The following is a 23968-nucleotide window of genomic DNA, read 5'->3' as shown; positions in this document are numbered from 1 at the left end:
TTTTAAACTTCCTCGACGGTTCTGTGTACTTTAATTGAACATACACTACCCTTGGATAAAATATTTTACTTACAATCTATGAAACCCCCATATTTTAACGTACTATTTGACTAATTTGACCCAAGATTGCTTAAAACCCCTTTCAGTTTGTCTGCAAACAGGCCCATTCTGTTTGCTAGGAATACCCTGCCATTATACACAACTGTGTTTAATGTGCACCGTCCCTGTAAAAATAAAATTAACTCCACCTGCAATTCACTTTACTGACTTGATATTTTTCCATGCAATGTTCAATTCACTGGTGTTACTAAACAATCAATACCACGAACCAATAACCAGAATGTATCACAGAACTTATACGATTCCATTATTCAGACCAGAACCGCTTCCAGCCACATACTCATAGGAATAAAATATGACCTCTTTTCAAACAGCGTTCTGCCTTTCCTCTATCGCAAGATTAAAACCAATGTTCCAACTGTATCTCTCTTTCGGCTCCACATACCTTATGCATCTTTCTGACCATTAGTCCCGACTTTAACCCATCCAAACTTCCATCAAATTCATACTTCCTTCTCCACCTTGGACCGAAATAAATATTTATTTTATATCATTTAAAACTCCATGTATCGCTCATCTCCCGTTAATTCCTGCACCTCCTTTAAGGTGTTTGTTAAATTACTATCGTAGTTATTCTGCTCCTTTTTCCCACTCTAGAATTTTTAGAAGGAGTATTCGTATGAATCTTAAATTATATTTTATTCTATGTGTTTTTTTTTAGTTGGTCAAACCCTAACAATCTAAATGCAAATAAATACCTGCAATCTTCCGCCAGGGGTACACTAAAAAATGCTCCACACAAGTCAATCACGGTAAAGTATTTGGCATCATGGGGAACATTAGTCAACAGCGTGTGAGAGTTTGGAACTTCCGCAGGGCAATCCTGTGCAATATCGTTGACAGCTCTTAAGTCGTGAACCTCCATTTTTTTACCATCGGCTTTAAGAACAGGTAGCAGAGGTGTATTGCAAACGCTTGGCATTTCTATCAATACCCCTCTGCTGAGTAATCCTTCAATTGTTGAACTTATCCCTTCTTCGGCTTCAGGCTTCAGAGGATACCGGGCTGATCCATGGGGGTTTAGCATCCGGTTTTACTTTGATGTTCACAGGACTTGCTGATTTTACTAGACCAACATCTGTATCATGTTGTCACCATACCTCTGGTGGTATGATGTTTTCCATTTCTTCTTTAAGTTCACTGATCAAATCCCATTCCTTCACCCAACACTACCTGTTGGCCTGCGCTGACCTCTATTTCCCTCGGATCACCAATCATCATTGTAGTGTTTATTATCTTGATAAATGCCTTATCTTCTGAATGGGGGAAAAATCAATGGATTGTCTGTTTTATCCCATCTCTTTCTCTTGCTTTCTTCATCATAGGGTCCTAGATCCCTGGATGTGAACTCCTGATTTAGCAGCGATGTGACGTGAGGGACAGAGTCGGAGACGTTGAACCATTTTTGCACAAATTCAGATCCGTCTCCGTCCATCACGTCCACGGCCGCTCCCTGTTTCCAAATGATGACACACTGAGACATCATTGGTGTCTTTCCTAGCATTTTACCCCCCATAGTCCATAGTTGCTCTAACACGGGATCCTGATGAGGGTCATATTGCATTGTGCAGTGATATTCAGATTTTGCTCTCGCTGCTTTAGGTATTTGGGCTCGAATGAATCTGCCCCATCTGCTTACAGTTCTGTCTATATCTGCCTCAATGCCTCCTGACCAATATACGTTAGCTGTTTCTCCTGTAGCTATCACTGGTAATTGTAGTCCTATTCTTTCTATTATTACCCCCTCGGGAGAACATTTAATTTGCATTCCCACTTTGCATAGAGCATCCCTTCCTAGCAGATTAACAGGTGTTTGATCCGATACTAATATTGGAATTGTGGCTGATTTACCATCAGCAGTCAGACGAATTGGAGCAGTCATTGGAATTAGCTGCGTATTTCCCGAGAATCCTATTGTTTTGGCATATTTACCGGACATGGGGAGATGAGAGGCGTAATTTGGATTTACACATGTGTAAGTGGCTCCAGTATCTATCATCATGGGTGTGCCTCTGTTCTCTATTTGAACCTGCAGCATAGGTTCTTGGTCAGCTCTTGTGGTTATCACTGGGAACTGACCCTCCCCTGTAGGATTCTCTGGGCATCTCTAGTATGTTTGGTTAGGCCCTGACCATGGGTTCACAGGGCCCGAAGGTTGGCTTTGGTTGCCCGGCCATCCACCATTTGGGCTCCAACCGCTCCGGTTCCCGTTTGTATGCGGCTGCCAGCCACCTGGATTGTTGTTTGTTGGTGGTCGCCTGTTATTTGTGTTTCCTCCAGTCCGATCCTGCCAGGGGTTCGTAGGGCATTCTCGTCTGGAGTGTCCTGATTGGTGGCAACCCCAACAGACACCAGGTGCCCCCCTAAGGTTCCTGGGTCCCTTTCTCTGATCTGCCTGTGTATTTTTCTGTTGTTTATTTCCACCATTCCAATTAGGGGGCTGTGTGTATACATTTACTACTAGCAGTAAGGTAGGCATTTGGGCCCGCCTGGGGGTTGACGGTTGCGGCCCTCCTGGGGAAACAGCAGACATTGTTCCTATCTCGGGCACAGGGGTGGTTACTGAGGCATGGACTTTCTTCTTTCCTTTGTTGGTTACTTCATCCAACTGCAACTGGGCCAGCCTTCTCTGAATGTCTTTTCCTTGTTCAATCTGTCTCTGTTCGTCCTTCCTGTGTTTTTCCACGGCATGAATCACATAGTCACAGAACTCTTTGTAAGGTTTTGAAGTAAGCCCCACCACATCCTCCAGTCGGCTCCTTACCGGCTGGGGCATGGCTTCCATCACAGAAGTTCGGAACATTGCTGTCAATAGTTCATTTCCTTCTGGATCTTGTTGTGTTTCCATTCTCCATCTTTCCAAATGTCCATGTAAGTACGTGGCCGGGTTTTCTGTAGCTCCAATAGCTTCACCTCTCAGAGCGTTGAGGTCAACCTTCGTTGGGTATGCTGTCCTTATTGCACGCCAGACGGCAGGTCTATACCTGTCGAACATCAGTCCATCCTTCATCACCTCCCAATCTGTGCCGTTGATCGCACCATCCTGCATGATTTCTCTCATTTTCTGCACGCTCGTCACCCTCGCTAGCAATGCCTTTATGTCACCCACCGCCAGCAATTTCCCCATGGTGTATTCTTCAAAGGTTCTGATCCACTTCCCTGCTCCCTCATGGAGATCTGGCAAGCGGAAAACCAACCCCTCCATGTCCTGTGCAGCCCATGGTATATAGTGTCCTTGCTCTCCTTTTATCAGGATCTGCCGCTGTTTTTCATAATAACCCGATTCTTTCCTAGACCCTTCCCTACGAGCCCTGCAATATTTCCCTGCAGGCTCATTTCTCAGGCTCTCATTCATACTACGGGCCAAGGCCTCATCCTGTCTTTCTTGCAATCTTACGTTTTCTCCGTGTGTTGATTTTGACCGTCCCAGTTTCTCTTCTATTCTTTGTGCCACTATTTGTCCTTCTCTCTCTATTTGTCCCCTACAGGATGTATCATCCTCTTCCTCTTCCTCCTCTTCCTCGCTCGGACTATTACCCGATGCCCGTTCTGCTAGTGTGTTTTGGCTTTTCCTGGAGTTCCCCTCCGTTTGGTCTTTCGCTCTTCTTGTTTGCAGCTCTGACGTCTCCCTTTCTCCTCTTTCTGTTGAATGTGAAGGTGCACACATTGCTCCAGGTGAGGTGATCCCTTCCCTTTCTTCTGTCACCTCCACTACCCCATTTATTTCCATGTGTCCAGTTATCATGGGAAACTGTCCATTGGAATACGGCGGGGGGGCTGGTCCCCCCGACTCCGTTTTCTCTTTGCTTGTGTTATCGTTCTTCTTTAGTTCTTCTCTTGCCGTCTTCATGCTTTGTAACAAACCCACTCTTTCTTCCTGAAACATTTTTAGTATTTCGTTTTCTCTTTCTCGTTTATTCGTCCTTTTTTGTTTCTTGTCCTCGGGTTTATAGTTTTTTATCAGCGTTTCCATTTCCTCACACACAGAGACATCCAACGTTCCCACCGCGGGCCATTTGGTGTTTAATTTTCTGGTGCGTTTTTCCCATTTTATAGACGTTTTTATTATTTCTTTTTTACTTAGGGGGTATCTAGTCCCCAAAATCTCTACCGGTGTCCTGTTCATTTTTAATGATGGTCTATAGTTTGGCCTTAACTTGTTAAATCCTCCTTGATATTTCTGTTCCTTTTGTTTTAATTCTAGTCTATCCTTCTCATTTATATTTATTCACTCACTTTATCCTATCCTTATTGTTTTCCTCCTGTTTCACTCTATCTATTCTCAGTCCTAGTTCCTATTTTACCAGACCCCCCTCTCTCTCTCTCTCTCTCTCTCTCTCTCTCTCTCTCTCTCTCTCTCTCTCTCTCTCTCTCTCTCTCTCTCTCTCTCTCTCTCTCTCTCTCTCTCTCTCTCTCTCTCTCTCTCTCTCTCTCTCTCTCTCTCTCTCTCTCCCTCTCTCTCTCTCTCTCTCTCTCTCTCTCTCTCTCTCTCTCTCTCTCTCTCTCTCTCTCTCTCTCTCTCTCTCTCTCCTAGTTATTGTAATCTGACCCTTCTTGTCCTTTCCCAGGATGCAGCTCTCTAAGGGTCCTGCAGCTTCAAAGTGTTTAGTTGGCCACTGCTTCCCCCATACTGTCCTTTATGGTGCAGTAATATCTCTAGTAGGTTCTATAGACCTATACCATGATGCTGTTCTCTATGTATTTGTTGTTACTATTTATTCTAAATAGCCTGAGTTTTATATTTTTTTACCATATAGTATATCTTATGCCTATGTTTTATCTCTCAACTTCACACACCAGTATATACTATATGTGGCTTATTTAATACTTTATTCAACAAGTTCTATGCATTCCAGAATAGTTATTTAACACATTTATTATGTAAATGTTCTACCTTTTAATCAATATCCTTTCATTTATTTTTTTCTTCCCAGCATGCTCTAGAAAGGCTTGCGCATTCCTCCTCCGGACCGACCGACACACACACACACACAATCTTTATTTCTCCCTGCCCTGTTTCACTCCCACTCCAGAGAAACTTTCACTCATTCAAGGCCTTTATTTTTCACTCATTCAGATGTACCGACCCCGTTAGCTAGACGGAGCGTTTTATCTGTAGGTGGTGAACCTAATCGGGTCGACGTTTTCCTGCTCTCTAACTATTCAACCAGACCGACCCCCATCTTGGGGCGATATTGTGAATTTACTTATTTATTAGTTTTGCCCACGTGGACAGACAGCAGCAGCCCCACACCAGGCCAGGCAGTCTAGCCAGAGAGAGCGAACAAACGCACCAAACGGGCCACACAAGGTCTCCAGATGAATGGCTCAGGGGGGGAGGGGTAGCCCGAATCACACACACCCAACTCGGTCCGCCTGATCAGGTTGATTGGGGTGTGTTTACGCACATCCCAAAACAGATCCTGAAACAGTCGAGCTCGGCCAAGCGGAATCAGACGGGATAACCCCACACAACCAAACCACACACGTAGGTCCGTTAGAACGGTCCGATCAGCGCAGGCGCAAAGCCCCCTCCGCTAAACACCCGACACCAGCAAAGTTCACAGTTTACCACACTTTTTTTAGCCCTCACAAATGTACATATTTAATTACATTTAACAACCCCCCAAAAATTCATGCATGCATGCAGTTCTATTGAATTCAAAAGCTCTTAGTATTTCTGGGTTTTTAGGAGTTTTTAAAGAGAGACCTACGTGACGTCCCCTCCGCTGAGACAGAATCCCTGAAGCAATCTACACAAACATTTCAAACTATAGTAAGAACAAGCTTACCTGTTTATAGTTGGGTGGCCACCCGTTTGTGAGATTGTCCAGAGAAACCGTCACCAGCCAAGAACGACACTGTCCCGAGGTCCCTTAGATCTCCTGGCAAGTTCGCCAAATATGTCGTGGAAAATTGTCTTAAGAATATAATACTCTTGCAAGAACTTTGTGAATTCAATATAGACTTTAATACAGAGTAGCAAAGGTCCATGGATCAACTGCCTTTCCTGAGCATCGGCTCTGCTTTTATACACATACAGTATGGGAGTACGTTCCATATGTAAAAGTTACTTCCCTCACGCCCAGTAACGCTTGTTCACGCCCAGTAACGCCCATCTCTGATTCCTTTTTAGGTTATAATGGTGGCAGGACCTCGTCATGTTACACACAAAGAAATGCATTGTATGTTCAGGTTTCAGCCCCTTTAGGTCCCCTTGCCTCCTTCCTCCTTCCTATGTCGTTCTGACATTGGAATGTTAGCTGTTGTAAATGTACTCGTGGCCTTGGCTATTCCTGCTTGTTCGGTCTGCTTAATGTACACTTTGGCATGTTACCCTTTCCAGAATAACAATTGTCGTGGAAAATTGTCTTAAGAACTGTTAGGGTTTGACCAACAATTTGAGTGCATATCCTTTATAATATAACACAGATGCTATAATAATAAGTATATAAACTATAGATAATTGAGTACTGCTATATGTTAAGAGGAAGTGGCTCATGTGATGGTGGGTCATGTGGACAGAATACTGATGCTTTAAAACAGGGTTTTGCAAGAGCTTTTTGCTGAACAACAGCAATAACAGGATATGGGTGAAATGTATATGCAGGGGGGTGTTAAGGGTTTTAGAGAACTGTGCATTGTGCAGTCACAAGATGAGACATCCGCCATGAAGCTGGAGTGCGTCTAGAGGTTGGGACCAACCTGCACGCCAACGATAGGCTGGAGTAAGTCTAAACCATATTCTAGCCTCTACTATGACAGGCCCTCAGGGAGAGGGAACTAAGTCTGTCCAGTATTTAAGGAAGAACTTGTGATGTCATACCAGTTCTCTGTCTGCCCTGCGTGGTGTTACAGGGAGCCCGTATTTACGAGCCACATATTTACCATTCAAGTGTTTGCTTTAATTAAAGTACAAAGAAATCAGAAGTTACTATGTGCTGATTATTATGTTCTGATACCAGATTCTAATTGACGCGACCTGACAGAACATAATACTCTTGCAAGAATTTTGTGAATTCAATATAGACTTTAATACAGAGTAACAGAGCCGAGCCCTTCCATGGAAAATACTAAATTCTCATATTACAGAGTCCTGCCTTTATAGGATTCTGTCTTTGCTTAACGTATAGAGTCCCCTCCCTCTATATGAAAATAGCTTCCCTTGACCGTTCTTCACCATTATCTTCTAGTCTGAGAATAACGCTCATATCTGATTCGATTATAATGATAGCAGGGCCTGGTCCTATATGTTCCATTCTGTCTCAGCTCTTCAAAGTGGACAGCGTAAATGCTGCTAATGTCCCTGTCCTCGCCACAACCCGGGCTCGAACCAGGGACCCTCTGCACACATCAACAACTGACACCCCACGAAGCATCGTTACCCATCGCGCCACAAAAGCCGCGCTCTGCGACCACTTCAGGTCGCAGAGCGAGTGACGTCACCGATTGAAACGCTATTAGCGCTCACCACCGCTAACTAGCTAGCCATTTCAAATCGGTTACACTAATAATGGAAATGGAATCAGAGTCATGTGTTTTGCTCCCACACAATGGCACTGGGTTTCATGTTCTCTTCCTATGGCCAATGTACTTATGTTCTGGCTACTTCAGCATAGCAACTATACCTATTTATATTACATTATCTCCCACAATGACCAGGGATGTTCTCTGTTTAGTGAGTCCTCCAGATCAGAGGCAGTAGAGATGACCAGGGATGTTCTCTGTTTAGTGAGTCCTCCAGATCAGAGGCAGTAGGGATGATCAGGGATGTTCTCTGATTAGTGAGTCCTCCAGATCAGAGACAGTAGGGATGACCAGGGATGTTCTCTGTTTAGTGAGTCCTCCAGATCAGAGGCAGTAGGGATGACCAGGGATGTTCTCTGTTTAGTGAGTCCTCCAGATCAGAGGCAGTAGGGATGACCAGGGATGTTCTCTGTTTAGTGAGTCCTCCAGATCAGAGGCAGTAGGGATGACCAGGGATGTTCTCTGTTTAGTGACTCTTCCAGATGAGAGGCAGTAGGGAGGACCAGTTAATGTTCTCTGTTTAGTGAGTCCTCCAGATCAGAGGCAGTAGGGATGACCAGGGATGTTCTCTGTTTAGTGAATCCTCCAGATCAGAGGCAGTAGGGATGACCAGGGATGTTCTCTGTTTAGTGAGTCCTCCAGATCATGTCGTGGAAAATTGTCTTAAAAGTAACACTCTTACAAGAACTTGTAAATTCAATATAGACTTTAATACAGAGTAGTAAAGCTGAGCCGGTCCGCGGAACAACTGACTTTCTCAGGCTCCGGCTCTGCTTTTATACACATACAATACATAGGTCCATCCTTTATGTTAATGAAGTAAAGCTCCCTATGCTTTCTGCCACCATTATCTTTCAACCCCATGGATAACGCCCATATCTGAGGATAACGCCCATATCTGCTCTTGTTTCTAACATAATGGTGGCCAAATTCTCCTCACGTGGATATAAAAATAATGCATCGCATGCTTACTCTTGGTTGTTTGTCCTGTTATCCTCTCTCGTGTGTTTCTCTCTAAGTGCACCCGGGCCGTATTTTTTCTAAGTGTACCCGGGCCGTGTGTACTTAACATAGGTTCATCCACCTGACTGCACTTTGCCATGGCTCTGTAGTTAGGCTGCCTGGCCCTCACGTGGTCCCCAACGTCCTCGTTATCTTTACTTAAGGTTAGATATTTATCTTCTCCTCCCCTTGTTAATGTATCTCTGTTTTTCCTTCCCTCAGCACATTTTCCTTTCTCCCACAGCAGTTGAAGTGTTCTACAAACTACTGTCTTCCAGAGCGATTGTGTCGAGGCATAGATCTGGGGAAGGGTATGTCGTGGAAAATTGTCTTAAAAGTAACACTCTTACAAGAACTTGTGAATTCAATATGGACTTTAATACAAAGTAGCAAAGCCGAGCCGGTCCGCGGACAACAACTCCCTTCCTTAGGCCCCGGCTCTGCTTTTATGCACATATAATACATAGGTCCATCCTTTATGTTAATGAAGTAAAGCTCCCTATGCTTTCTGCCACCATTATCTTTCAACCCTATGGATAACGGCCATATCTGCTCTTATTTCTAACATAATGGTGGCTAAAATCTCCTCACGTGGATATAAAAAATAATGCATGCATTGCATGTTTACGTTTGGTTGTGTTCCTGTTATCCTCTCTCGTGTGTTTCTCTCTAAGTGCACCCGGGCCTTGTTTACTTAACATAGGTTCATCCACCTGGCTACACATTGTCTGGACTCTGTACTTTAGGTTGCCTGGCCCTCACGTGGTCCCCAACGTCCTCGTTATCATTACTTAAGGTCAGATGTTAATCTCTTCTTCCCCTTAGCTAATGTACCTATGTTTTTTCTTCCTTCAGCACGTCTACCTTTCTCCCACAGGTACCAAAAAATGTCTGCAGCATTGAAGGTCCCCAAGAACCAAGTGGCCTTCATCATTCTAAAATGGAAGAAGTTTGGAACCACCAAGACTCTTAGAGCTGGCGTCCGGGCCAAACTGAGCCATCGTTGGAGAAGGGCCTTGGTCAAGGAGGTGACCAAGAACCCGATGGTCACTCTGACAGAGCTTCAGAGTTCCTCTGTGGAGATGGGAGAACCTTCCAGAAGGACCACCATCTCTGCAGCACTCCACCAATCAGGCCTTTATGGTAGAGTGGCCAGACAGAAGCCACACAGGAGTGGCTTCGGGACAAGTCTCTGAATGTCTATGAGAGGCCCAGCCAGAGTCCGGACTTGAACCCGATCTAACATCTCTGGAGAGACCTGAAAATGGCTGTGCAGCGACACTCCCCATCCAACCTGACAGAGCTTGAGAGGATCTGTAGAGAAGAATGGGGTAAACTCCCCAAATACAGGTGTGCCAAGCTTGTAGCGTCATACCCAAGAAGACTTGAGGCTGTAATCGCTGCCAAAGGTGCTTCAACAAAGCACTGAATAAAAAGGTCTGAATACTAGTTTTTAGTTTCTTTATAAATTTGTATCAATGTCTAAAGACCTGTTTTTGTTTTGTCATTATGGGGTATTGTGATGTCATCGTGGGGTATTGTGATGTCATTATGGGGTATTGTGATGTCATTATGGGGTGTTGTGATGTCATTATGGGGTATTGTGATGTCATCATGGGGTATTGTGATGTCATTATGGGGTATTGTGATGTCATTATGGGGTTGTGTGTAGATTGATGAGGGGGAAAAAAAATATTTAATCAATTTTAGAACAAGGCTGTAACGTAAAAAAAAAAAAAAAAAAGTGGAAAAAGTCAAGAGGTCTGAATACCTTCTGAATGCACTGTAACTCTCATGTTTACTTACTTGTTGAACGGGTGTCAGTGATGAACTCATCTAAAAGACAAACAGAATGAGGTTATGTCACTTTAAATAGCATCTGGTACAAAAGTACAAAGTTATAATTGACATATGCTCCTACCTTGTGATACCATTTCTTACCTTACTATCTATCCTCTCATGTTTTGTCTTTAGACAACGTCGGAGATGTACTGCGTTGGAGCCGTCAAGTCGGTGTCTGCTCTTGTGGTCATGTCATGAAGCCACACCCCACCCTCGTTAGAAGTTCAGAACGAGGAAGTGTAGTCTATATAGTAGAAATCATAACTCTCAAATTGTAAATCATTACATTTCTATCAGCCTAATAGAGTTGTAGAATAAAAAACACACAGGGTTTCCAACTGGTAAAAAAAAGTCTGCAAGGGATTTCTTCTTTTTTTACGAGTGAGACTGTTGTCCGCCATAGGAGACGCTTGGCGATTTGACCGCTCCAACGCAGTAACACCGTCGACGTTCAACCTAAACAAAAAAACAATAATCTGCTGTTGTTTATCGTCGGTGTAAAGCAGCACTGATTGAATCTAGGGACCTTGTACTATACAAGGAACCTTCTACACATTTTGAATTCTATGGTTGAATGTCAACAGAAACAAACAGTGTGTGTGTGTGTGTGTGTGTGTATGTATGTATGTATGTATGTGTGTGTGTGTGTGTGTGTGTGTGTGTGTGTGTGTATGTATGTATGTATGTATGTATGTATGTATGTATGTATGTATGTATGTATGTATGTATGTGTGTGTGTGTGTGTGTGTGTGTATATATATATATATATATATATATATATATATATATATATATATATATATATATATATATATATATATAGACTATAGGTCAAAGTCTCTGACACACACACACACACAGTTTTGTTTCTGTTGTCTGTACATTCAACCATAGAGCGATAGGTGTCTACAATACAGACTCAAGCTAAGCTATCGTTGCTCCTACACCAGGCGGTGATGCAGCCGGTCAGGATGCTCTCGATGGTGCAGCTGTAGAACCTGTAGACCCAATGCGGAATCTTTTTCCGCCTCCTGAGGGTGAAGTCGCGTTGTTGTTGTTGACGACTGTGTTGGTGTGCGTTGGACCATGATAATTCCTCAGTGATGTGGACACCGAGGAACTTGAAGTGCAATAGAGATTGCGTAATCTGTGGATCTGGTTGGGGAAGTATGTGAATTGGAGTGGGTCTAGGATCTCTGGGATAATGGTGTTGATGTGAGCCAAGACCAGCCTTTCAATGCATTTAATGGCTACAGATGCGAGTGCTACAGGGCAATAGTCATTGAGACAGGTTACCTTGACATTCTTGGCAGACTCCTACCTTCTTCTGGTGGTCTTTTTGAAACATGTGGGTACTACTGCCTCGGTCAGGGAGAGGTTAAACATGTAGGTATTACAGACTGGGTAAGGGAGAGGTTAAACATGTAGGTATTACAGACTGGGTCAGGGAGAGGTTAAACATGTAGGTATTACAGACTGGGTCAGGGAGAGGTTAAAACATGTAGGTATTACAGACTGGGTCAGGGAGAGGTTAAACATGTAGGTATTACAGACTGGGTCAGGGAGAGGTTGATACATGTCAGTGAAGTCTCTGGTCTGCACATGCTCTAAGTACGCATCCTGGTAATCCATCTGGCCCCGCGGCTTTGTAAATGTTGTAAACCTGTTAAAAAAAGGTGTTACATCAGTTACGCAGACTGTGATCACACAGTCATCCGGAACAGCTGGTGCTCTCATAAATGGTTCAGTGTTGCTAGCCTCAACGTGAGCATAGAAGGCATTTAGCTCATCTGGAAGGCTGTCATTAGTGAACAGTAACACGAAGGCGATTAAATGTGTCCTGAAACAACTGTGTAGTCTATACTTTGGACCCTAGCCAGGGGCACACTCAAACATCATTTACAGATGAAGCATTTGTGTTTAGTGAGTCCACCAGATCAGAGGCAGTAGGGTTGACCGGGGATGTTCTCTGTTTAGTGAGTCCTCCAGATCAGAGGCAATAGGGTTGACCAGGGATGTTCTCTGTTTAGCGAGTCCTCCATATCAGAGGCAGTAGGGTTGACCAGGGATGTTCTCTGTTTAGTGAGTCCTCCAGATCAGAGGCAGTAGGGTTGACCGGGATGTTCTCTGTTTAGTGAGTCCTCCAGATCAGAGGCAGTAGGGTTGACCAGGGATGTTCTCTGTTTAGTGAGTCCTCCAGATCAGAGGCAGTAGGGTTGACCGGGATGTTCTCTGTTTAGTGAGTCCTCCAGATCAGAGGCAGTAGGGTTGACCAGGGATGTTCTCTGTTTAGTGAGTCCTCCAGATCAGAGGCAATAGGGATGACCAGGGATGTTCTCTGTTTAGTGAGTCCTCCAGATCAGAGGCAGTAGGGACAACCGGGGATGTTCTCTGTTTAGTGAGTCCTCCAGATCAGAGGCAGTAGGGACGACCGGGGATGTTCTCTGTTTAGTGACTCCTCCAGATCAAAGGCAGTAGGGTTGACCGGGGATGTTCTCTGTTTAGTGACTCCTCCAGATCAAAGGCAGTAGGGATGATGTCGTGGAAAATTGTCTTAAGAATATAATACTCTTGCAAGAACTTTGTGAATTCAATACCCTAACCCTAACCCTAACCCTAACCTGTGAATTCAATATAGACTTTAATACAGAGTAGCAAAGCCGAGCCGGTCCATGGAACAACTGCCTTTCCTGAGCATCGGCTCTGCTTTTATACACATACAGTATGGGAGTACGTTCCATATGTAAAAGTTACTTCCCTCAGTCCTTCTGTCACCATTATCTTTCATCCCTAGTTCTTTGCTTGTTCACGCCCAATAACGCCCTTCTCTGATTCCTTTCAGCCCAACCTCACATTCAATTCGCGCATATATGTACAAAATGTATTACAGCAGATTTCGTGCGTTTTTGTGCATTTTTTGTGTGGTTCAAATCGTGCGAAAAGACATGAATTTAACCAGTAGGCGACACACAAGCATTTGCAACAACCATAGACGCGATAGCCTGTATTTCATCATTTATTTATTTTACGTTATGAATATATAGATTATTTTGTATTTTTTTTTAATCCAGTCAGGTCGCGTCAATTCAAATCTGGTATCAGAACATAATAATCAGCACATAGTAACTTCTGATTTCTTTGTACTTTAATTAATGCAAACACTTGAATCGTAAATATGTGGCTCGTATATACGGGCTCCCTGTAACACCACGCAGGGCAGACAGAGAACTGGTATGACATCACAAGTTCTTCCTTAAATACTGGACAGACTTAGTTCCCTCTCCCTGAGGGCCTGTCATAGTAGAGGCTAGAATATGGTTTAGACTTATTCCAGCCTATCGTTGGCGTGCAGGTTGGTCCCAACCTCTAGACGCACTCCAGCTTCCTGGCGTAGCTGTTGTCTCTGGCGGATGTCTCATCTTGTGACTGCACAATGCACAGTTCTCTAAAACCCTTAACACCCCCCTGCATATACATTTCACCCATATCCTGTTATTGCTGTTGTTTAGCAAAAAGCTCTTGCAAAACCCTGTTTTAAAGCATCAGCATTCTGTCCACATGACCCACATTCACATGAGCCACTTCCTCTTAACATATAGCAGTACTCAATTATCTATAGTTTATATACTCATTATTATAGCATAGCTGCTCTGTTATTTTATATAGGTTATGCTAACAAATAGTTGGTCAAACACTAACAATCCCCCTTTTCACACCTGATAGGTGTGAATACATAAGTTCTTAAAATTTCAGGGAAATTTTGAGATTCCCCCTTTTGACACCCCCTAGGGTGTCACTCAACACAATTGTAAATTTTCGATTTAATGATTAAATGATTAGTTTAAAAAACCCTCAAGTCCTTCCGGCTACACCTCACTTGTACTAGGTTGACTACCAGCCACCCAGGAACTTCAAACCCTCACATCAGGAAAGACAAATCGTACACAGAATATATTCAGAACATATTATTCAACACGTATAAAAAGAAGACCTTCTTGCGGCAGTGGCTACACCTAACATGTATGGGACAGACACTTTGTCCCAGAACTTAAAACCTTCACATCCACCTGCCACTACATTCAACACATATAAGAACGTTTTGGATAAGCTTTATTCAACCACTTCCTTAACAGCAAACCAAGGATCATTGCCCAGAGCTGGATTCAGTGTCCTCTGGGGTCACTTCCATCAAAGGCATCATTCCGGTTGCCCATCTGCTCCGTTATCGATCTCTCCAGAACCCTGGAAATGAGACCTCTCGCACACGGGACCAAACAACAACCACAGAACACAAACACACTCATACAGGTGAAAGCAGCCCATAACAACACTTTTCCATTTCCCAAACATGAGCTGTGTTATCAGGAATGTACGTGTAGCGCTGAACCTAATCCTTCTACATACCCCGCCCTTTTCTGCCAATAACATATCGAGAGTCAGTCTATTTTACCAGGTCATGAGGGAGGTGGCGGATAATTGGTCAGAGAACCTCTTTACTGCATCCCCGTTTTCATTCATGAATCTCTGTTGATTATAAAAGATGTCATTAATCCAATGATGTCATTAATCCAATCCACATTTTTATTTATTGTCAACTACCATAATAATGTAGTGTTAAAGCCTTCACATATTTGATTCATAGCTTTGTATTCATCTGGAACTTCCCTGTGGATGCCAATAGCATCATTCTAGACAAAGCTACTCCCATCCTGGTCAAAACTCCTCCTGTGCCTACTTCAGCCTCCTATAACTGGCCTCTGATGACTAACTCGAACTGGTTGGACCAATAACCCCAGGGCGCAAGGTCCTAACCACCCTTTGTGGTAATTTCTGTTGTATGCGTCCTTTGCTGGTACTAGCCCACCCTACATCAGTTATAGGTGCTGTGAGGTTAAACATGTTCTATTCATCTTTCAAACCTAAGTCAGTCACATTAACAATTACTTTCCAGCTATTAAAATCCTCTAAGTTCTCGGTGCCATTCTTGTATCTATAACACTGGTACTCATCAGGAGTTAAGGTGAACCGAGGTGGGTTGGCTGAGTACTTCAATCTGGCCCACCCCAGTCCCTGTACAGTTGTCTGCTTTCCCAGGAAGTTGTTTAATGTTTACCTTAAATCCTACATCTTCTGATCTTCTTTGACTCCTTATTCTGTAAGTTACTCATCAGTGTATTATATAGTTTATCTTTTACTTCTTCTCAATGACAACGGTATCGTTTGATTAGTACCGGAAGGTGGTGGATCTGAATGTATCAGAAAGATTAGACTATGATGCAGCTCAGAGTCTCTACTCCTCCCAAAAACCGCCAACCCTCTCCTGCCCTTAGTCGGTCTGCTAGGTACCGCCCCATACTCACACCTCTAGGAGCACACACAGTGATGAACGGTCGGGATAGGAAATCTTCGTTAAGGAGGTAACCCCCGGGCTCTGTTGGTATCGGTTCTTCTCCTAACTCTGTGTGTGATCAGCAGTGTTCATATGTGTACATACCTCCTTGCAGTGGGTAACGTGGACCCAAGTGACTCTCTCAGCTTTTCTAATGGCAAAGGCAGTGGTTTAACAGAACCTGGTATGGGCCTTCCCAACGGGGCTGCTTCCAGTCTTTTCTCCTCAGAGACTGGATCCACACCCAGTCTCCTGGTTGTACTGAGTGAATCACCTTCTCCTGTAATTCACCTGTTGGACACAAAATCTTGGACATACGGGTTTGGTTAACAAACAGTCTTCTCATGTGCTCTGCTAGTATATCTTCAACTTCTATGTCTACCTGTTCTGGTATCTCTAACTCTGGCATTCTATAGGCTCTACCTGATTAGCTAAACTGTCATCCATCATTTAAAGAGATAGATCCCAGTAAACCAACTCCAGGGATAATATCTTGACCTCATTGTTTTTTTTACCATAATCATGTCCAGCAAGTAAGTTAGGAACGCTTCTACCCATTTTACTTATCTGTTATTGTTAAACACCACTTCTTCCCCTCAATTCAGAATAGTTCAATATGTCCGTTTCCAAACGTTGGAATGGATATTCTACAAAAAAACATTTTTTTGTTTAAGTAATATGTTCTTGTTTAAGTAATTATCCTAACCTGTTCTATCGCCTGCTCTACCATACTCCCCCTATTTATACATGGCTCAAGCCATGTATCAATTTTCCTGCATATCTAGACAGTGTCTTTGGTAAGGTTAGTAAATTATCCTTATGTCCGCCCTTCTCTTGTAGGATTGCCCCCTTTCATTTTCCACATGTCCAATTCTCCCTGGGGCATTCATCCTTAGCTACCCTGTAACAATTCTCTGTCAAGTGTCTTATCTGCTTTAAGATTTAACAACTACTTTCAACAAAATTATCATATCTTTTCCTAGCGAATTTTACCAAACATAACTTAAAATCAAAACTAAAATACATGCCTATGGAGCCGATAGTCTCTCCGTGAATTAATATCCTAAAGTTAAGCGATCCAAACTAAATTCTCTTCCTATCTTCTATTCTTATTATGTATTTTCTGTCTGTCCCAGTATTATTTCTGTCCTCACCTGTTTATAATTTAACTATGCTGGTCTCCACTCACTAACTGTTATCTAATTCTTCTGGGCCCCTTTAATCTTCTCTCCCTGGCTTATGCTCTCCTCCTCCTACTTCCAACCCATCAAGGTCTCAGCAGGGGAGGACTTCTCCGTCTGCTGTCTTATTCCATAGCTCCTTAAATGTATCTCGATACCCTCAATGATCCTGGATTACCTACAGATGTCATATACTCCTGTCCTGTTGACCTAAGTCTACCATTATTAAACTTATTCAACAACAAAATATAATATTACTATTATATTAATTCCACAGCCTTGTTGTGTTAAATCTCTTCCACTGAATACAACCACAGCTGACTTCCTAAGGGAAAATAAACTTATCTAGATAATGTAAAAAGTACCCCTAATTATCAAACGATATTCACATAACATAATCAGGTCAAAATGACTAATCTGAACTACTCCACAAAGAAATCTTATTGTACAGGGTATCGTCATTCTGTCTTCTCATTGGTTCAAATTATCAATTGTGTCTAAGAACTTTAACTCCATCATAATTATCAGTTCTACAAATTTCCTTAAAGTCAGTATCACAAATTACCTTAAATTCACCATCCAAATGGCTTTTCATTGCGGCTGATCAGACCACAAAAGGAAAAGTCACCGTATTTCTTACTACATTAGACAAATAAAGGCTAAGAACTTTATCTACATTTTGTATCCCAGGTTCCCAGAACATTCCCTATCAAAAGAATTTCACGTGCTTAATTAAAACTCAGAAACCAAAACTTCCAAAATGCCATGTGTGTATACCCCTTTAAGATATCCTGTCCCTAGGATTTTTTCCAAAGACAGCTAAGCGCTCCTTTTTCCATAAAATAACCACTTGGTCAGCGTTTCCTCATACTACACCGATTCAAAAACCCAAAAGTTCACTTCAAACAAAACCTAATAATAACTCCCCTGTACTTCCTCAAATCATTAATCATTTGTTTTAAACTTCCTCGACGGTTCTGTGTACTTTAATTGAACATACACTACCCTTGGATAAAATATTTTACTTACAATCTATGAAACCCCATATTTTAACATACTATTTGACTAATTTGACCCAAGATTGCTTAAAGCCCCTTCAGTTTGTCTGAAACCGGCCCATTCTGTTTGCTAGGAATACCCTGCCATTATACACACAACTGTGTTTAATGTGCACCGTCCCTGTAAAAATAAAATTAACTCCACCTGCAATTCACTTTACTGACTTGATATTTTTCCATGCAATGTTCAATTCACTGGTGTTACTAAACAATCAATACCACGAACCAATAACCAGAATGTATCACAGAACTTTTACGATTCCATTATTCAGACCAGAACCGCTTCCAGCCACATACTCATAGGAATAAAATATGACCTCTTTTCAAACAGCGTTCTGCCTTTCCTCTATCGCAAGATTAAAACCAATGTTCCAACTGTATCTCTCTTTCGGCTCCACATACCTTATGCATCTTTCTTACCATTAGTCCCGACTTTAACCCATCCAAACTTCCATCAAATTCATACTTCCTTCTCCACCTTGGACCGAAAATAAATATTTATTTTATATCATTTAAAACTCCATGTATCGCTCATCTCCCGTTAATTCCTGCACCTCCTTTAAGGTGTTTGTTAAATTACTATCGTAGTTATTCTGCTCCTTTTTCCCACTCTAGAATTTTTAGAAGGAGTATTCGTATGAATCTTAAATTATATTTTATTCGATGTGTTTTTTTTAGTTGGTCAAACCCTAACAATCTAAATGCAAATAAATACATGCAATCTTCCGCCAGGGGTACACTAAAAAATGCTCCACACAAGTCAATCACGGTAAAGTATTTGGCATCATGGGGAACATTAGTCAACAGCGTGTGAGAGTTTGGAACTTCCGCAGGGCAATCCTGTGCAATATCGTTGACAGCTCTTAAGTCGTAAACCTCCATTTTTTTACCATCGGCTTTAAGAACAGGTAGCAGAGGTGTATTGCAAATGCTTGGCATTTCTATCAATACCCCTCTGCTGAGTAATCCTTCAATTGTTGAACTTATCCCTTCTTCGGCTTCAGGCTTCATAGGATACCGGGCTGATCCATGGGGGTTTAGCATCCGGTTTTACTTTGATGTTCACAGGACTTGCTGATTTTACTAGCCCGACATCTGTATCATGTTGTCACCATACCTCTGGTGGTATGATGTTTTCCATTTCTTCTCTAAGTTCACTGATCAAATCCCATTCCTTCACCCAACACTACCTGTTGGCCTGCGCTGACCTCTATTTCCCTCGGATCACCAATCATCATTGTAGTGTTTATTATCTTGATAAATGCCTTATCTTCTGAATGGGGGAAAAATCAATGGATTGTCTGTTTTATCCCATCTCTTTCTGTTAGCTTTCTTCATCATAGGGTCCTAGATCCCTGGATGTGAACTCCTGATTTAGCAGCGATGTGACGTGAGGGACAGAGTCGGAGACGTTGAACCATTTTTGCACAAATTCAGATCCGTCTCCGTCCATCACGTCCATGGCCGCTCCCTGTTTTCCAATGATGACATACTGAGACATCATTGGTGTCTTTCCTAGCATTTTACCCCCAATAGTCCATAGTTGCTCTAACACGGGATCCTGATGAGGGTCATATTGCATTGTGCAGTGATATTCAGATTTTGCTCTCGCTGCTTTAGGTATTTGGGCTCGAATGAATCTGCCCCATCTGCTTACAGTTCTGTCTATATCTGCCTCAATGCCTCCTGACCAATATACGTTAGCTGTTTCTCCTGTAGCTATCACTGGTAATTGTAGTCCTATTCTTTCTATTATTACCCCCTCGGGAGAACATTTAATTTGCATTCCCACTTTGCATAGAGCATCCCTTCCTAGCAGATTAACAGGTGTTTGATCCGATACTAATATTGGAATTGTGGCTGATTTACCATCAGCAGTCAGACGAATTGGAGCAGTCATTGGAATTAGCTGCGTATTTCCCGAGAATCCTATTGTTTTGGCATATTTACCGGACATGGGGAGATGAGAGGCGTAATTTGGATTTACACATGTGTAAGTGGCTCCAGTATCTATCATCATGGGTGTGCCTCTGTTCTCTATTTGAACCTGCAGCATAGGTTCTTGGTCAGCTCTTGTGGTTATCACTGGGAACTGACCCTCCCCTGTAGGATTCTCTGGGCATCTCTAGTATGTTTGGTTAGGCCCTGACCATGGGTTCACAGGGCCCGAAGGTTGGCTTTGGTTGCCCGGCCATCCACCATTTGGGCTCCAACCGCTCCGATTCCCGTTTGTATGCGGCTGCCAGCCACCTGGATTGTTGTTTGTTGGTGGTCGCCTGTTATTTGTGTTTCCTCCAGTCCGATCCTGCCAGGGGTTCGTAGGGCATTCTCGTCTGGAGTGTCCTGATTGGTGGCAACCCCAACAGACACCAGGTGCCCCCCTAAGGTTCCTGGGTCCCTTTCTCTGATCTGCCTGTGTATTTTTCTGTTGTTTATTTCCACCATTCCAATTAGGGGGCTGTGTGTATACATTTACTACTAGCAGTACGGTAGGCATTTGGGCCCGCCTGGGGGTTGACGGTTGCGGCCCTCCTGGGGAAACGGCAGACATTGTTCCTATCTCGGGCACAGGGGTGGTTACTGAGGCATGGACTTTCTTCTTTCCTTTGTTGGTTAATTCGTCCAGCTGCAACTGGGCCAGCCTTCTCTGAATGTCTTTTCCTTGTTCAATCTGTCTCTGTTCGTCCTTCCTGTGTTTTTCCACGGCATGAATCACATAGTCACAGAACTCTTTGTAAGGTTTTGAAGTAAGCCCCACCACATCCTCCAGTCGGTTCCTTACCGGCTGGGGCATGGCTTCCATCACAGAAGTTCGGAACATTGCTGTCATTAGTTCATTTCCTTCTGGATCTTGTTGTGTTTCCATTCTCCATCTTTCCAAATGTCCATGTAAGTACGTGGCCGGGTTTTCTGTAGCTCCAATAGCTTCACCTCTCAGAGCGTTGAGGTCAACCTTCGTTGGGTATGCTGCCCTTAATGCACGCCAGACGGCAGGTCTATACCTGTCGAACATCAGTTCATCCTTCGTCACCTCCCAATCTGTGCCGTTGATCGCACCATCCTGCATGATTTCTCTCATTTTCTGCACGCTCGTCACCCTCGCTAGCAATGCCTTTATGTCACCCACCGCCAGCAATTTCCCCATGGTGTATTCTTCAAAGGTTCTGATCCACTTCCCTGCTCCCTCATGGAGATCTGGCAAGCGGAAAACCAACCCCTCCAGACCCTGTGCAGCCCCTGGTATATAGTGTCCTTGCTCTCCTTTTATCAGGATCTGCCGCTGTTTTTCATAATAACCCGATTCTTTCCTAGACCCTTCCCTACGAGCCCTGCAATATTTCCCTGCAGGCTCATTTCTCAGGCTCTCATTCATACTACGGGCCAAGGCCTCATCCTGTCTTTCTTGCAATCTTACGTTTTCTCCGTGTGTTGATTTTGACCGTCCCAGTTTCTCTTCTATTCTTTGTGCCACTATTTGTCCTTCTCTCTCTATTTGTCCCCTACAGGATGTATCATCCTCTTCCTCTTCCTCCTCTTCCTCGCTCGGACTATTACCCGATGCCCGTTCTGCTAGTGTGTTTTGGCTTTTCCTGGAGTTCCCCTCCGTTTGGTCTTTCGCTCTTCTTGTTTGCAGCTCTGACGTCTCCCTTTCTCCTATTTCTGTTTCCATTGCTGTTAGGGCTTTCCTCAGGCCACTATAGCGATTCAAACCTTCTTCTTTCGTTCCTATAGGCTTCGGAGTTATTTCCTTGCCTCTTTCTGTTGAATGTGAAGGTGCACACATTGCTCCAGGTGTGGTGATCCCTTCCCTTTCTTCTGTCACCACCACTACCCCTTTAATTTCCATGTGTCCAGTTATCATGGGAAACTGTCCATTGGAATACGGCGGGGGGGCTGGTCCCCCCGACTCCGTTTTCTCTTTGCTTGTGTTATCGTTCTTCTTTAGTTCTTCTCTTGCCGTCTTCATGCTTTGTAACAAACCCGCTCTTTCTTCCTTAAACATTTTTAGTATTTCGTTTTCTCTTTCTCGTTTATTCGTCCTTTTTTGTTTCTTGTCCTCGGGTTTATAGTTTTTTATCAGCGTTTCCATTTCCTCACACACAGAGACATCCAACGTTCCCACCGCGGGCCATTTGGTGTTTAATTTTCTGGTGCGTTTTTCCCATTTTATAGACGTTTTTATTATTTCTTTTTTACTTAGGGGGTATCTAGTCCCCAAAATCTCTACCGGTGTCCTATTCATTTTTAATGATGGTCTATAGTTTGGCCTTAACTTGTTAAATCCTCCTTGATATTTTTGTTCCTTTTGTTTTAATTCTAGTCTATCCTTCTCATTTATATTTATTCACTCACTTTATCCTATCCTTATTGTTTTCCTCCTGTTTCACTCTATCTATTCTCAGTCCTAGTTCCTATTTTACCAGACCCCCCTCTCTCTCTCTCTCTCTCTCTCTCTCTCTCTCTCTCTCTCTCTCTCTCTCTCTCTCTCTCTCTCTCTCTCTCTCTCTCTCTCTCTCTCTCTCTCTCTCTCTCTCTCTCTCTCTCTCTCTCTCTCTCTCTCTCCTCTCTCTCTCTCTCTCTCTCTCTCCTCTCTCTCTCTCTCTCTCTCTCTCTCTCTCTCTCTCTCTCCTCTCTCTCTCTCTCTCTCTCTCTCTCTCTCTCTCTCCTCTCTCTCTCTCTCTCCTAGTTATTGTAATCGGACCCTTCTTGTCCTTTCCCAGGATGCAGCTCTCTAAGGGTCCTGCAGCTTCAAAGTGTTTAGTTGGCCACTGCTTCCCCCATACTGTCCTTTATGGTGCAGTAATATCTCTAGTAGGTTCTATAGACCTATACCATGATGCTGTTCTCTATGTATTTGTTGTTACTATTTATTCTAAATAGCCTGAGTTTTATATTTTTTTTACCATATAGTATATCTTATGCCTATGTTTTATCTCTCAACTTCACACACCAGTATATACTATATGTGGCTTATTTAATACTTTATTCAACAAGTTCTATGCATTCCAGAATAGTTATTTAACACATTTATTATGTAAATGTTCTACCTTTTAATCAATATCCTTTCATTTATTTTTTTCTTCCCAGCATGCTCTAGAAAGGCTTGCGCATTCCTCCTCCGGACCGACCGACACACACACACACACAATCTTTATTTCTCCCTGCCCTGTTTCACTCCCACTCCAGAGAAACTTTCACTCATTCAAGGCCTTTATTTTTTCACTCATTCAGATGTACCGACCCCGTTAGCTAGACGGAGCGTTTTATCTGTAGGTGGTGAACCTAATCGGGTCGACGTTTTCCTGCTCTCTAACTATTCAACCAGACCGACCCCCATCTTGGGGCGATATTGTGAATTTACTTATTTATTAGTTTTGCCCACGTGGACAGACAGCAGCAGCCCCACACCAGGCAGGCAGTCTAGCCAGAGAGAGCGAACAAACGCACCAAACGGGCCACACAAGGTCTCCAGATGAATGGCTCAGGGGGGGAGGGGTAGCCCGAATCACACACACCCAACTCGGTCCGCCTGATCAGGTTGATTGGGGTGTGTTTACGCACATCCCAAAACAGATCCTGAAACAGTCGAGCTCGGCCAAGCGGAATCAGACAGGATAACCCCACACAACCAAACCACACACGTAGGTCCGTTAGAACGGTCCGATCAGCGCAGGCGCAAAGCCCCCTCCGCTAAACACCCGACACCAGCAAAGTTCACAGTTTACCACACTTTTTTTAGCCCTCACAAATGTACATATTTAATTACATTTAACAACCCCCCAAAAATTCATGCATGCATGCAGTTCTATTGAATTCAAAAGCTCTTAGTATTTCTGGGTTTTTAGGAG

At 43.3% G+C, this 23968-nt stretch overlaps 1 protein-coding gene across 2 annotated transcripts; it reads right to left on the bottom strand.

Moving 5' to 3' along the window:
* LOC115189415 (uncharacterized) lies at nucleotides 1-22603 on the bottom strand. 2 transcript variants are annotated; one of them, XM_029748028.1, is made up of 2 exons: nucleotides 21774-22603; nucleotides 1-3756 (listed from the first exon to the last, which is right to left on the bottom strand). In XM_029748028.1, exons 1-2 carry the CDS (start codon nucleotides 22360-22362, stop codon nucleotides 2228-2230), a joined length of 2118 nt encoding a protein of 705 aa, XP_029603888.1. In that variant the 5' UTR covers nucleotides 22363-22603; the 3' UTR covers nucleotides 1-2227. The 2 variants fall into 2 exon arrangements, with proteins under 2 accessions (XP_029603888.1, XP_029603889.1); XM_029748029.1 differs by lacking the exon at nucleotides 1-3756 and adding an exon at nucleotides 17898-21773 and having other exon boundaries at nucleotides 21873-22601.
* Between the last annotated feature and the right edge of the window lie 1365 nt (nucleotides 22604-23968).

Source organism: Salmo trutta, unplaced genomic scaffold (assembly GCF_901001165.1).
Source record: "Salmo trutta unplaced genomic scaffold, fSalTru1.1, whole genome shotgun sequence".
Taxonomy (NCBI): domain Eukaryota; kingdom Metazoa; phylum Chordata; class Actinopteri; order Salmoniformes; family Salmonidae; genus Salmo; species Salmo trutta.
Note: the sequence above shows the minus strand (reverse complement) of the source record. Positions and strands in the feature narration are given on the sequence as shown.

What these genes read in the sequence shown, in the direction of transcription:
- LOC115189415 (XM_029748028.1), bottom strand. Translation starts at nt 22,362, where the DNA reads ATGAATAGGACACCGGTAGAGATTTTGGGGACTAGATACCCCCTAAGT. An exon ending in AGCAATGGAAACAGAAATAG is followed by an intron (nt 3,757 to 21,773) that starts GAGAAAGGGAGA and finishes CAACAGAAAGAG; the next exon opens with GAGAAAGGGAGACGTCAGAG.